Here is a 16,019-nt window from a genome sequence, read left to right on the forward strand (position 1 = left end):
TATTTTTTTTTTTTGTCAGAAACTGAAAGATTTTTGGGAGAGTATCTGTTCTACATGATGTCACACACTTCAAGACAACCATCAAGAATTACCCATCTGTGTGCAACTACTACTCACAGCCCACCGGCCTCGAGATCGAAGAGCAAAATACTAGGCTACATCACTAATGTTAGAATATTAGGCTACACACCGCAATGGAAACAGAAAGTCTGAAAGGGCCGATTAGGGGGCTGTTCCTATAAACGTTTGCTCCACCTGGGAAGTTCCCAGTGGAAAAGCACCTCAGGAAAATGGTTTTCAGCTTTAGAGCCTGTCCTGAGGGGTTCTGTCATGAACTGAAACTCATTGCTCCCCTCTCCTTTCTAATGGACTCTTCCACTCACCTTGTCATGTCAATGGTCTTCACCTATTCCTTGTCTGCCAGTGTATTTAAACTTTTCTTTTCTCTGTCTTTGTGAAGTCTTGTGTTCTGGTTCATTCAGACTTTTGTCTGGCCCTTTTTACTATGATTCCTGAATCCTCATTGATTTATTATTTGCTCTATGTTGACCCTTTTTGGATTGGATTTTGACTCTCGATTGGGATGTCTAATGACATCTGACATCTGAAATCTAATTCTATGCTCTGTTCTAGTCATATTAAAACATGACAATAAAACTACCTTTTTGCCCAAGCATACTTTATTTTTTGTTTATTTCATTATAGGAGTGTGGGGTGTCTTCAAGGCAAATTGTCAAAAATAGTGAAAGAAGATCAAATAAAATACTGTGTGAATCTGTGAGTATCTGGAATGATGACATTTGTCTTACGTCTCTGATTATCTTATTCGGAAGATGGCCCTTCCGATAGTGTTTACATTCGAATAGCTTTTTTTGCTTTCAACATTTCTTTCACTTCTGCCAAAGCCTTCAGTCTCTCCTCCTCTAATCTCCTAATCAGCTCAGCTTTCTTTTTTTCTTCAACCATCTTCTTTTTCTCTTTCTTCGTTGTGTCCCTGTCCATTTCCAATCTTTTTAACTCGTATTTTCTTTTTTCAGCCTGTATGTTTCTTTTTCTTGTGTCTTTTGCCTTTTTCTTTTGCTTCCTCATGCATTCCTCATCCATTGCTGCATTAGAACCATCATCTAGCTGATGCTTGCACATGTCTAATTAAAGGATTTTAAAACACACACATCATTTGTACATCAGTGCAAAAACAAGCCATCTCACAATATCTCTTTTGAACACAAGTTTCTACAGTGTTAATCACTGGAGGTGTACTAGTGATAACTTTGCAGAGTTGAACAGGAAACTGAAATTCACCAGCGGGCTGAGGATGTTTTACATCTAGGTCATACACATATAAACACAACTCAACAACAAGATTCTAACAACAACAAGTGAGACTACCTTGTAATGGTGGCAAAGGTTTTGACGTCACCTTTTCCACAATGGGAGAGAGGTGATCTGTGTAAGAATAAAATAAAGGTTAATACACTGTACACATTTCACAGGCATAGTTTTGTCAAACCAGATTTGTCAATAAGTACCTCCTTGTAAAGGTGACTTCAGTAGAATATTCTCTGAATTTGCATGTGCTGTCTTTTCGGGCTTCATCATAGGTTCTTTATAGAGAATGACAACAGATTAATAATAGCAAAAAACAGCCATGGTAATCTTCAGGTCAAAGTAGTCCAGGGGTTTTCACAGACATATCTACTGTACATATCTGAGCACACATACCTTTGTCCTCCGTCAGGATCTCCTTGCCTTTATTCCTGCCTTTCTTTCCTTCTTTTTCACATTCTGCAGGCTCTCTCAAGACTTTATCATCAGACTCTAACTTTTCTGCAGGGGAGGGATGTCCTTTTACCATTTCTGTCTCAACTTCCTTCTTTACTCTCCTCCTCTCCTCTTCTTCCAGAGCACTCATACTCTTCTCTTCCAGTCTCCTTGACATATTGGCTTTATCATGTTCTGCATCCATCATCTTTATCTCTTCTTCCATTCTTTCTCTGCCCATATTTAACTTCATTGTCTCTTGCTCCTGTTTTGTCTTATGCTTCTGGCTGTTTTCTTGAACTCTCTTCCCTTGTTCTTCCACCCTCAATATTTCTGCCTTCATATCACCGTCCTTCTGTTCCTTTGCCATGTCTGTTTCTGTCACTTCTGCCAAAGCCTTTAGTCTTTCCTCCTCCAGTCTCCAAATCAGCTCGGCTTTCTTTTTTTCTTCAACCATCTTCTCTTTCTCTTTCTCCGTTGTGTCTCTGTCCATTTCCAATCTTTTTACCTCGTTGTCTTTCCTTTTTTTAGCCTCTGTGTTTCTTTTTCTTGTGTCTTTTGCCTTTTTCTTTTGCTTCTTCATGGTCCCCATTGCTCCATTAGAACCATCATGTAGCTGATGCTTGTCCATGTCTAATTAAAGGATTTTAAAACATACACATCATTTGTACATCAGTGCAAAAACAAGCCATCTCACAATATCTCTTTTGAACACAAGTTTCTACAGTGTTAATCACTGGAGGTGTACTAGTGATAACTTTGCAAATTGAACAGGAAACTGAAATACACCAGCAGGCTGAGAATGTTTTACATCTAATTCATACTGAATATAAACACAACTCAACAACAAGATTCTAACAACAACAAGTGAGACTACCTTGTAATGGTGGCAAAGGTTTTGATGTCACCTTTTCCACAATGGAAGAGAGGTGATCTGTGTAAGAATAAAATAAAGGTTAATACACTGTACACGTTTCACAGGCATAGTTTTGTCAAACCAGATTTGTCAATAAGTACCTCCTTGTAAAGGTGACTTCAGTAGAATATTCTCTGAATTTGCATGTGCTGTCTTTTCGGGCTTCATCATAGGTTCTTTATAGAGAATGACAACAGTTTAATAATAACAAAAAACAGCCATGGTAATCTTCAGGTCAAAGTAGTCCAGGGGTTTTCATAGACATATCTACTGTACATATCTGAGCACACATACCTTTGTCCTCCGTCAGGATCTCCTTGCCTTTATTCCTGCCTTTCTTTCCTTCTTTTTCACATTCTTCTGGGACTCTCAAGACTTTATCATCAGACTCTAACTTCTCTGCAGGGGATGGATGTCCTTTCACCATCTCTGTCTCAACTTCCTCCTTTACTTTCCTCCTCTCCTCTTCTTCCAGAGCACTCATACTCTTCTCTTCCAGTCTCCTTGACATATTGGCTTTATCATGTTCTGCATCCATCATCTTTATCTCTTCTTCTTCATTTAACCTCATTGTCTCTTGCTTCTGTTTTGTCTTATGCTTCTGGCTGTTTTCTTGAACTCTCTTCACTTGTTCTTCCACCCTCAATATTTCTGCCTTCATATCACCATCCTTCTGTTCCTTTGCCATGTCTGTTTGGGTCATTAAACAAGGTAAAGGGGATTAAATGATGTATCAGTGCATTTAAAAAAAAAAAATATTTATTTATTTAAGTAAATCTGACAAATTGTAATATCAGTATAATTACCTTTTGGCTTTGCTGACTGTTGCCCAGACTGGTCCTCCTGGACTGCTGCACATGCCGCTGGTTTCCTCATTTCAGTGAAGCTGATGATGTTGCTTTCAACCTCCACTAAATGTACCGCCTCAATGTCAATGTCACTCTGATCATCTTGGCTCAGTTCTTCAACTATGCTGTCCTCAGACTTGTGGTCAATGTCCTCCGTCTGGATCTCTTGAGCTTTCTGGATCTTACCTTCATTGTTCAACTTCTCAGACTCCGTCCCACCGTCATAATCTGAATATTCCTGCTTTTCACAGAAGGTATCTCCATCCACTGAATCTGTGAGTTTATCCTGTCGTGGAGGTAGGGTTTGTGATGCCATATTTTCTGTAGGAGATGAGAGATCTGTAGAAGAATCCAAAGAAATACAAAGACATGTACATATAAATCCAATGTTTATGTAAATACAGATAAATACTAGCCTGGATACCAGACCGACCTTAGCCCCGCCCACACATTTTTTGGTTGGGAAGTTCGGTCTGGCATTACTCCATTGAGGAGAAATTATCTGCGGACAGATATTGGCCGTACCAATCAAATTATTAAGGCGGGCTTTATACGATGATGGACAGATGATCAACAGTAACGTAACCAACCACGTAACCAACACACGAGTTGAATTCGTTTTCAACAAACATGGCTGCCGCTGGAGAGCTGAAATGTATAGATTCGAGTCCATTTAGACATTGACAGTGCATTCATTTTGAAAGAGGAACAGAGAAACGCGATTAAGGCATTTGTCAATCGAAAAGATGTTTTTGCCTTTCTTCCTACGGGATCCGGTAAAAGTGTAATGTATCAGCTGCCCCTGGTCACATACTACGTTGTTCTGATTGGTTGTAGGTAACCAATTGAGCGAAGAGGCATTTTTTCTCCTGGTTCGGTTGAAACACGCCCCATAATCACAGCCCAATGGAGCGATATCAGACTCATATTCTGACTAGAATTATGAGTATGACATCGTCAGGCTAGATAAATACTGCATGTCACACCGAATCAAGCATGTCCTAGTAGAATACACATATAAGATTCCTAATAAAATACCTGGCAATGGTGACTTCATATATTGAGTATACTGTGGGTTTGCATGTGCTGTCACTCCAGGGCTCCGCAAGTGTTCTGTGGGACAAATGAAATGAGAATAATGAATTAAAAACGAACACCCAACAAACAGGTTAACGCTCATTTCTCAAGGAAACTTAATTTTCATTTCCCCTGTAATTCACTGCATATGCTAACCACATACATTTTACTACACAGTCCATGCATTTACCTTCATCTTGGACTGATGATTTTCCAGACTGCTCTGCCATAGAAGTTGGGCTTCTCTCAACCTCTTTCTCTGCCAGTTTATTCTCTATGTCACTGTGCTCTCCATGGCTCAGTTCTTTATCAATGCTCTCCTCCAACTCACTCTCAAGGTCCTGCTGCTTCTCATCTGTCTGGATCTTGATTTCATTATCACGTTCAGAGTCTATCCAGTCCTCATCATCTGAGTATTTCACTTCTAAATTCACTGCTTCTGTCCAGGTGTCTGTTAGCTGTTCGTCTGTCACTCTGTTCCTCTTTTCTAATTTCAGAGCTCTCATTCTCTCCTCCTCCTGACTCCTTAACAGATTATCGTCATTGTTTGCATCCATCATCTTTTTCTCTTCCTCCATTCTCTCTCTGTTCATCTCCAACCTCACTGCCTCTTCCTTTCTTTCGTCCTCCACCCTTCTGTTCTCTTCCTCTCTCTTCTTTTGCTTCTCCATTATGATCATCTCTCCCTTTCTTATTTCCTCTTCCACCCATTTCTTTTCTTGGTCCTCCATCTTCTTTCTCTCTTCTTCTAGTCTATTTTGCCCTTTGTCCTTCACATTTCTCTCTTCCAGTGTTTGTTGGCCAACTGTAATCTCCTGGAAACATGCAGAGTTGGTCTTAGTGTCCTTAAGCGAAATATCTTCATCCTCAATTTTTGGGTCACTAAAAATAGATTCAGTCACAGTAATGTCCTGTTGGTACTCAGCCACATCATTTTGGATCAGCTCTTTAGTCTCAACCCCAGTGTTTGTTGCTACTGTGGCTTCATCAAGAGAGGAAACTTTGAGAGGAAAGTTTGCCGAGTTGGTCTTACAGTCCTTCAGGGTGACACTGTCTTCATTTTTGGAGTCCCTCAAAACAGATTTGGTCATTGTAATGTCCTGATGGTCCTCACAGACATCATTGTGGATCTCCTCTTTAATCTCCGCTTCCTTGACGTCTGTCCAGTCTACAACTTCCTTAGAAGAGGGCTTTATCTGTACTTGGTCTTTCAGAAACTCCTTTTCCACAGTCTGATCACCTTCTTTCCCCGTCTCCAATACCTTACTTTCACCTTCTGTCTTTTCATCTGCATGTCCCATGTCTTTAACATTACTTTCCTCCTCCACCCAGTTGTGGTCTTCCCTCACTGGTTTCTCATTCTCTCTGTTTGTTTTCTTTTGAGCTCTCTCTTGTTCCACATCTTCTGTGCTTTTTCTGTCATCTTCAATTTTTTGCTTGTCCTCCAACACATTTTTTTTATCTTTGACATCCAAGTTGACCTGCTCTTGTCTTCTTTCCTCTTTCATTTGAACATTGACCATTCGGGCCATTTCTTTTTCATATCTCTCTCTGTAATATTCCATCATTTTAATCATCTTTTCCATCTCCACCATTCGGGTTGGTTTCTCTAAGTCTCTCTCTTGGAGTTCCCTTGCCCTCCAATTCTCCATTTCTTGTTTCAGATGTAGGTTCTCTGTCTCCAGTGTTTTCACCCTCTGAGTCAAGTCTTCATTTATGGTCTTAGATGCTGCAATCGCAAAAATAATTGCAATTCCAAAAATATGTTCTTGTGTGATCTCCTGTGTGGCAAGAACATATTTTTTCTCCTCTGTCAGTCTAGCTCTGTCCCTCTCCTCCATCTCTCTTCTCAGTTCTTGCTTTGTGCTGTCCAATTCTCTTGTCATCCATTTTTTCATTTCCATAGCCTGCAAAAGTTGAAAGGTTTCCATCCATCTCCTGTTATCCTCCTTGTCCCCATAAAACTTCGCTTGAAGGTCTTTTCTTTGAGGCTCTTTCTCTACTTTAGGCTTATCCATGGTTGGCATGATGTTCTCTTCATATAGAAACCCATGTTTTCCCTGTTTTTTCCAACTGTCCAACAACATATTTTTTATTTCAATCCAATCCAACGTCTGTTCCTTCTGTATTCCAATTCGCTCCTGTAACAGTCCTGTGTCCAGCCCTTCCTTCCATAACACCTCTCTGCTACCGTTATCCATCATGTCACGTTGTGATTAACAGAAACTCTAGATAGAAAAGATTACCATAGAGCTAGTTACAGTTGTGTTAGAGTAGAGGTACTGTTCAGAACAACACTATTAGATACTATTACTATTAGAACAGACTATTTCCTTGTGTTGTAACGTATCTGTCATTTGTTTCCTTTGAAGGCATCTGCCAAATAAGGCAAATTGAATTTATTGAATCCAATAGTCTATCGGATAATGAATGCTGTGAGAGCATATATGCAAATATGTAGGCCCTAGGCCACTACTGGTTAGAGCTAGCATGAAGAACAATGATATATTAACACACTTCTCCTGCTTTTACTTACTTTACACTAGTGGCAATAGAATAATAAAGGACTTGTAATGGAAATAGTTGTTTAGTCTGACCTTCAATACTAATTTAGGTTCATCTTGTAAAATGTTAGAATAGTATGAAATTAAATATTGGTAGAGCCAGTTTGAATTTAGGAAATACAATTTGATTTGAAGGAGACAAAAATCGCTACCTACCAGTGCTGCATGTATTCTGAAATGGTACTGTATTGTGTTCCCCTTCTTCGAAAGGGCAGCAATGACATTATGTCATAGTAGCGTCTAGTGTCATCGTATTGTTATGTCATTAAAATTCTAACTGAATCCTAGCGTGTATGACGCGTCATCAATACATGCCAAAGCTACCCCAAGAGCCAACTCTTTAGCTACCCCTATCTTCCATAGACGTGCTAAGCTCGCTGCTATATCTAGTTGTAAGCACACCTGCTGTACAATACGAATTAGATACATTAACAGCAGCCTTTACACAGAATAACTGCTGTAGACAAGTATTAAGACCCACTGAACAGAAAAATCTTAAGTTCATGTTAATATTAGCTTATTCACGTTACTAACATAAAGGCAAGGCACGTTTATTTAAAAAGCACATTTCATACACCGTGGTAATTCAGTGTCCTTCATATAAATACAGTGGCAATACAATGCCAATACAATGTGCTTCACATAGATAATAGCAAAAGAGTGCGTTCGAATTGGAAGGTAGCTGCCTCATTTCCGTAATATGCATATAGTTTACGTTACTCATTAGCCTATCTAACTTAGCAACAAGCCAATACAATAAAACATCTTCAGAATGAATATTATTCATCAGTACTCATTAATAATATCATATATTTCATGAGCATCAAATTAAGTAAAATTACAACTAACGCTATAAAATCGATGATTAATAATAGAGTGACTTAAGCTAAGTTGACTGAAGAGGTGAGAACAGACACGTAATGCACTTTGGTGGTATAGCAATTTCCTGTTTCAGGCATCTTCAAAATAAGATGTCCACACAACAGATGTCCAATCAGTCCACGTCATAGAATACGTTAGGGCCGCATTAAGGAAAATAAATGAATAAGGCTGGGCACACATGTTGTGTACAGACTACAGACAGCGCATGTTGTACTGTGAAGGAGTGCCTTTACGGATCCAGGGTAGGCTACAGCATGTGGCGCTTGTTTCAGCTGTCTCCAGCTGAGTGTTGTTGTATCCTGCTGTGTGGTTGCGCAATTGTTTTATTGGTTAGGTTGCTGACATGTGACAGTGAGGATTGCGGGGATTGGCCACTGTCTCCAACCAATAGCACAAGGAATGTTTTCCTATGTATAACTTAAATTATTGAGCAACTGTATTACAGCTCTGTTAAGTTTGATACACATTATAATATATCTCTTCTTCCTGCTTTGTTTTTCTGAGATACAGCATTTAATTAAAACATTTTTTAAATCAAAATAAGGTATTCGTATATTTTACATCACAACAAAGTTGGGGAAATGGCTAAAAGTAAAAGACAAAGGCTATTCACTTCAACTTTTATTTTATTGGTGTTGAACCTTTTGAAGTTCAAAAGCAAAAGTTACATCACATAGACAATGACAGAATGTGAGTAGTTTCTTTAGATTTGCTTGGTAAACAGACTATTTACAATGTTTTAACAGTCAAGCAATGAGGGGGAAAGTCAGCATTTGTATAACTTCTCTTTGGTGGGCAAAAGGATAGGTAAGATATTACCATGCACTTATTGTATTTACATGTAGAGCAATAACTTAATTTACAGTCCTTATATACAAGTGATATTCAGAGATCAAGGGGATCAAATAAAGGCTTATTATTACTGCTGAGATCAGTTAAGGGAGCTGGCAATTCGGTATTCATGTGTATACGCACAGCAGCAAAGTCAAAATGTATGAAAATACTTGTGAAAAAAGCTCACTGTAGTGTATGTGTGGGGGTCTTAGTGTCTTATTATCCCCAACAGAGAGATTATCGTGCAAACTACCAGCAATTTGAGATTATCACTGCATCAAGCACTATGAGAAATATTTTGCTTTCCAGTTGTCAATGAATGCAATTGTATGCTTATTAAGTGTGCATTGACTTGGTTAATTAGATGGGTTATATAAAGCATGAAAATGATGTATGGAAAACTGGAGACCATATAAATACCAAGCTGGAATGGTTATGAATCGCACACTGTTTTGCCAACTCTTCACAGTACTGTACTGTAGTATGACCAATGTAACAGAATAATGAGCTTATTGGAAAGTAAAAAAAAAAATAGAGGAAATTTGCTATTGCGCAAGAAAAAGGCAACACACTTGTCAACGAGTGCACCAAAATATAACTACCAGTCTACTGTACATATGAAAAAAAAAACCATAAAACTTCCAACTGGCCTTTCAAATCAGAGCAACCTGGACCGTCTGGTTAATTTTGTAGCCAACGAGTCCTTGTGAATGACTCTCTTTCACTGCTACTGTAACCTCACATGGTCAGCAAACAATGGTGTTGTACAATCAATTTACCTACACACGAGTCACACACAAACACACATATAACCTTACACACACACACACACACAAAATAATTCTATACTTCAATCAAGCACCCAACAATCCAAAAGCTGAATATAAACCTTAGTTCTATAATTGTGCCCACACTTCCAACAAAATAACAAAACAAAGCTGACACATAACAGAACAATACACCATATTTTTTTTCAGTGTACATATTTTTTCTTTTTTCTTAAAATCAAAAGGCACATTTAAACATATTCCTTGATACGGTAGCTTAAATCTTTTCCGATTTTGGAAAAAAAACTCACAACAGCATAACTTAAAAATGAAATCCTACATCTAAAAAAAAAAAAAACCCACCTAATTCTACAGGGGGCTACTGTAAAATACACTGAGAAAAGTCTATATCTAAAACAACCTCTAGCTACCCTATGCTGCTAAAATGATCGAATGGCTGTTCCCATACATCTTGAGCCTCCCCTCTGCCATGGAAATGCACACTATACTGTACTCTTCAATGGCAGCGCAGTGCAAGCTTTTCAGTTGAGGGGTTAGCTTTAAACTTAGGTATAAACTCGCTAGGCCAGACCAAAAGCATGTGTAATGAACAAAGCACACCAAGCCCCTTAAAGCACCAGCACAGAGTCATGGGAATACACACACTGCTGACCCGAGGATAATGAGGGCATCTCTAAGCCATATCCATAGAAAGACTGCTGTTTTGAACCGAGCCTAAATGATAAAGCTACTGCTATGTGAGACTTAGCCATCAGTGCTGCTAGTGGGAGATTGTCTGGTGGCCTTGCTCTGCCCTTAAGGAAATCAAGCGCCTCCCTGGACTCGGTCACACTGGTGCATCACCGTATTTCTAGGCAATATTGCACAGATACTGAGATGTCCATCAACTTCTTTAAAGGTTCATAGAGCACTAGCCCTAAGCAAAGTGTGTGAGGCGGAACCACTCATCTGAAAGGGGTCCATCAAATAAGAAAAAGCTATTTCAACATTAATCAAATAATGGTTTTCAATTGTTTCCATTCAAACTTAAAACTTGTATCGTTAGTTAGTCCACCTTTGAAGAAGTCACACTACAAAGAATAAATGTAGTCTACAATTACACCAAACACACACAGGCAAACCTTTACTCTGCACATTACATTCAAAATGGATGATTGAGGTGACGATCCTTGGACCACTCACATAAAAAGATCACATGGTCTAAATTCTGATCTAGACCTGGAAGATGCGTTTCAATAACATGGAACATGATTTACCACTTTTCAAAAGAATCGGTGGGACATCATCTGTGATTGGTCGTGATTCTCTAAAGTGCATCAGGTGGTCTTCACATGTTTTTCTGCTATAGAATGGTGATATTTAGTCCTGTGGGCATGCATAATAGAGAAACAAAATGGGGGAACGAATGGGTCTACTTTGTGTGTTAAGCTTAAATATAACAAATGGAGTGGCTGAGGCAACAGCTGCCCTTGCAACATTCAGTTATCTAATCTCCTTCTTTTCTGGTCCAAAACATTCAGAGCGTCTCTCTCTTCAGAAAATCCCTAAGTATCACTAAATTAAATTACATTTAAATATTTATAATTAATAATTGGTCCAATATTGTTTGGGGATTAAAATCCATTGGCCTTACATCCCATTGAGGGATACATGGGGAAGTATATGAATGATACTTAAAAGGATGGCGCCGGGCCAACATACTAAATAAAAACTAAAGGTCATGTTAAGCAGGATGGGCGATGAACTCAGAAAGTTAATATAAATTAGACTTGTGTTAACAACATGGTGTGTCCCCATCTGATCATTACCATCAGATATGCCACTCTCATGGCAACACAGATACTGCATTTGAAAGAATATTTCTTTCCAGGAATAATCCCAGACAAACAGTTTGTTTTTTGTTGGATTGAGGTGGCAAGGCTAACTATGAGATACTGCTGGAATGACATTATGGGTCTGTGTCAGTGATCAGGTCAGAGTTCAAAATTGGTATCGTCACCAGTATGATGCTCAGCTGTCTGGTTCTGTGTTCTCCGTGTCAGGTGAAGAGTGAGGTAAGCTGAGGCATGGACAGGAACCGCCCTCGGTACACCCTCAACCCTTCTCATATGTGAGCCACTGCTCTTTGCCTCTGCTGCTTGAGCTCTCCCAGCAGGAATACTGACTGGACTGGACCTTCAGTCACCTCAACAGACACCGCTGTGCAGTCACTGAGCAGAGGCTCGCAAAAGCTGTGGCAGGAGGGAGGACAGAGTGACAGAGAAAGAGAGAGAAGGAGGATGTCTGGATATTCAGGCTGCTTGCTGTGGGGCTCACACAACAGGGGTGTTTATACACATAAGCCAGACTGCAGAGCGGTGAGACGTCGTTCAATACACTGCTTACCTGCAGGGACAGACAAAACACACACACACACACACACACACACACACACACACTCAGCATTAACAAGGAGCCATGAAGATATAGTGAATTCAATTGTACTTACATTAAAACTAAACTGATCTTAAACCCTCACACACTTCAGCTTCTTAACACCAGTACTCAGGTAATCTTTCCTCTGTTGCCATGGCTTCATGAGTGTGTGTACATGTATATAGCACTCACACTTGCTGAGGCTGAGGATGTCGGTCTGCTCGGTGAGGAGCATGGAGAGCCCCTCCATCAACAGCAAGGCTTTGTGGTAGCGCTGAACGGACAGCTCCCCCTGGTGGAACATCTCATCCAGCGCAGCGGTCTGAACCTACGCAGCAACACAGAGAAGAGTTCACTTGCCGATTCAAATGCGTTATCCTACTACCAACAATCATAACGGCATGAAATACACAAAACATAAACAAACAAACAAACAAACAAACATACAAATAAACAAACAAAAATAAATAGAAGGAACAGAGGAGGGCTATTTGAGAGTGAAAGCCCACCATCTGTACGGTGTGGCTGAAGAGCAGTCTCTCGGCGGTGATGGTGTTGATGTGGTCCATGAGGCGGTGCTTGCGTGAGAAGAAGCGCTCCAGGCGAGCGCTGAGGGAGCGACAGGACATCACACTGGACTTGTAGAGGTCGTTTAGCCTTCTGACCACTGCACACACACACAGAGCCAAACACACAGAGCCAAACACACACACACACACACAAAAACAACAAACACACACACCATCAATCCAACAAGTCCAACACTTACGTGTAAACCTCTGCATGTTGTGTATATTCATTAATTAAATAACTTAAATGATAAAAATTGAATTCACTTTAAATTTGAATTCATTGCCCCAGTTTAATTTGAGGTTGGGGTTGAATGACTTGAACCCCATGATCCCACCGCAGCCTCTCTGAATGCCTTTAGACACAGATGAAGGGGATGCACTCACCCTGCTTGACCGTGCTGGAGGGATACAGCTTGCCCTGTTTGATGCCTTCCATGGAAGTGTGGAGAGCCGAGGACAGCAGCTCGGCTGTCTTCATGTACAACACCAGCTGCTCTGCATAACTAAACCACACACACACACACACACACACACACACACACACACACACACACACACACACACACAGGAAATATTATTATAGAGTATTAACGCAGTTTGCTTTGAGGTGTACAGTGTAACCTTGCATTCTTTTTAATTCACAAATGACAGAGGTAATATTACTGGGAAGCTTTTATGATTGATATCGAAGCCTATAACACCATAATTGGCTGTATTCCAGGTATATTTTAAAACTAAAATGAGCCTGTAATCCCTGCCTAAGAGGCTTTGTGATAAGAACACAACATAATGTCAGAATAGCAATGGTGTCATAATTTATATGCCTGCGCCTGCAGATTAGTCCATATATGGTTTAACAGTTGAACAGTTCCAAACGGAAAGTAAAATTACTGTCAAGATAGTTGTGAGGGTGGAGGGAAGGTTACACTCACCTCCACTCGCGGCTGAGGGAGCTGATCTGGTCGGCCACCACGCTCTGCTGCTGCAGCAGGAAGGAGCAGGAGGGGTCCGTCTGCTCGCCGCCCCGGTCTAGGTCTAGGTCTCGGTCTCGGTCTGGGCCCCGTTCCCCTCCCCGGCTCCCTGCCACCTCCACCATGCAGCGCGCAAACTCCAGGGTGAAGCGCAGCTGCCGCAGGGTGTCTGTGTGCTCCTGCTGCTCACAGGGAAGGAGTGAGAGTGTGAGAGAGAGAGAGAGAGAGAGAGTGAGAGAGAGAAAGAAAGAGAGAGAACTGAACTTCATGACTTCACGCACAAGGGGTTGCACGAGTACATCATTATAGAAATTATATTAATCGTTTCCTGAAAATCTTGAGTACTCAATTAAAATACTATGCAGCTATGACGGGGTAAGCCCAACCGATTAAAAATTATAAATTAGTCATATTTATCTATTTCTTAACAACATTAATATTTGTTTAATGCAATAGCCTAGTCTAGTATATGGCAGACTCAATGTTTGAGCCATCCTGGAGAAATCCGTCCACAACTGACAATTGCTCCACGTTTATTTTATCACAACGATAGTCTTTTTAATCAAAAAACTTCCAAACAATTGATTTCTGCAATCACGTCCTTCCTCTTGTTTATCAAGGGCTCTAACTGAAAACCGAACATGCACAAGAGATCCCGAGTGCTATTAAGTGGTGTAGGTAATAATTTCAAGGAGACAGATGAGTTTGGAACTGAAATGCTTTACTTCTCTAGTGCCATCCAAAACACTCATCAACTCTCCTTCTCTGCTCTCAACTCCCTCCAAAATCTGTTTCACCCCCCAAACATAGTAGCCTGGCAAAATTTTGTCAATACTAACAATGAACAATATTTAGAAACTGACCAATTCTTTAAAATGTATGTAGCTGCCTGATTACTCAAATCCTCTGTGCAACCCCTATCACACACAGACACAAGTAAACTCATACACTGAAGCATGGACGTATAAGAAGATGCGTCTGTCACTCAACTGCTGTAGAAACAGGCTTACAGTAGAAACAGAGAGTAGCAACACTGTAAGATGCTACGGATAAAACCAGCAAAGACCTAAATGTAAACAACACCCAATACTCCAAAAAGATTTACAGGACTGACTCGAGTGATCATTTTGCTCAGATCAGAGTTATGTCCATCCACAAAGGGCCTGATTGTGTCTGTGTATTTACCTCCATTAGTGTCTCCTCTGGTAGCTCTGGGGCCTCAAACGTAACAGCTCCTTCCAGAGTGGAGGAGAGGGGATGTGTGAACCCATACCGTGGGCTGGAAGACCCCTCAAAGCCTTCCATGCAAATACCAGTCTGGTGGTAACGGCTAGTGAAGGACCCTGCTGGACTGACCGAACTTGAAGATCCTGCAAAGACAAACGTCAATAGCAATATGATGTCATAACGTGCACCTATTGTTCCGCAATCTGTACTAATGGATGGGTCAAATTAAGGGGCTTTGATCAGGTAGTCCGAATGCAATAGCAAGTTAAAGTGGAAGAACTTACCGGAGCATCTCCTCGTGCGACAGGACTGTGGGGGTGTGCTGCCACTAGGTGGAGAGCCCACAGTGAAGACAACCCTCGCTGGACTGCCTGAGCCCACCACCATAGTACCGCCAGCAGATGGAGCTAGAGAGAAAGAAAAAGAGCGAGAGAGAGAGTTAGCAGCTGCTAGCAGGGTGCATTGCTCACCAGACCATGGTACCACTGATTGCTCATCGAAACCTAGCCTTCCCTGATTACATTTATGATCATTTTGCAGCTGTTTCAGATAAGACTTACTTGGGTCTAACTCAGAGGTGTTACAGAGGCAACTGCAGATAGTGGTTCAGTTTCGGTTGAACATTCAAGAGAATGATAAAGTTGAATTCACATCAAAAGTTAACTTTTTTTTTTGCTTGTGTTCAAAGTCTCTAGGAGACATCCTTCACCTACAGTGCACAGTGTTCCTAGTCACTTCTCCCAACTGCTGTCCCAGTTCTTCACGGGGAACAAGAAGAGCACCTGCTCAGTCAATGCACCAAAGATTCCACCTGCTGACCCATTTAGACATGCAATCTCCCTCTAAGCAATTCCCATAACAAAAGCAAGCTACTGTTAAACTGTACTAATATTGACATGTGAAGAAAACAGCCTGCTGTCTGACTCAAATAGAGAAGTGTGTTCTTATCTAATCTGGAAGTGACAGGCTTGTCAGCATCTCGCCATTGGAAATGGACTTCCTTCACAGCATTCAGCGGTCACACTGACCTCTTTGTCAACATTTCCCTCACCTGGCATGGACATCTACAGCTATCAGCTAAACCGCTAATGGAGCTGGGGATAGGGGAACCACACCCAGCTCTGGCTGAGACCTGAGGCTAATAACATTGAAGAATCCCGTTTC

General features: G+C 40.8%; 2 protein-coding genes across 5 annotated transcripts in view; both read right to left on the reverse strand.

Moving 5' to 3' along the window:
- LOC116222866 (trichohyalin-like) lies at window positions 1-10,001 on the reverse strand. Its single transcript, XM_031577906.2, has 11 exons — window positions 7,323-10,001; window positions 4,793-6,830; window positions 4,564-4,638; window positions 3,484-3,864; window positions 2,972-3,367; window positions 2,779-2,853; window positions 2,639-2,695; window positions 1,723-2,394; window positions 1,530-1,604; window positions 1,390-1,446; window positions 1-1,145 (listed from the first exon to the last, which is right to left on the reverse strand). The coding sequence occupies exons 2-11, from the start codon at window positions 6,804-6,806 to the stop codon at window positions 853-855; spliced, it is 4,095 nt and encodes a 1,364-aa protein (XP_031433766.2). The 5' UTR covers window positions 6,807-6,830; window positions 7,323-10,001; the 3' UTR covers window positions 1-852.
- ulk1b (unc-51 like autophagy activating kinase 1) overlaps window positions 10,000-16,019 on the reverse strand; it is a 24,461-nt gene continuing 18,441 nt past the window's right edge. For all 4 annotated transcript variants that reach the window (XM_031577319.2, XM_031577316.2, XM_031577317.2 and 1 more), the window contains exons 22-28: window positions 15,140-15,262; window positions 14,814-14,998; window positions 13,590-13,810; window positions 13,042-13,160; window positions 12,595-12,752; window positions 12,278-12,413; window positions 10,000-12,055 (exon numbers count right to left, since the gene is read on the reverse strand). In XM_031577319.2, the coding sequence (XP_031433179.1) occupies window positions 12,000-12,055; window positions 12,278-12,413; window positions 12,595-12,752; window positions 13,042-13,160; window positions 13,590-13,810; window positions 14,814-14,998; window positions 15,140-15,262 (998 nt within the window). In that variant the 3' untranslated portion in view covers window positions 10,000-11,999. The remainder of the gene's footprint in view (window positions 12,056-12,277; window positions 12,414-12,594; window positions 12,753-13,041; window positions 13,161-13,589; window positions 13,811-14,813; window positions 14,999-15,139; window positions 15,263-16,019) is intronic.

Source organism: Clupea harengus, chromosome 12 (genome assembly GCF_900700415.2).
Source record: "Clupea harengus chromosome 12, Ch_v2.0.2, whole genome shotgun sequence".
NCBI classification, from domain to species: Eukaryota; Metazoa; Chordata; class Actinopteri; order Clupeiformes; family Clupeidae; genus Clupea; species Clupea harengus.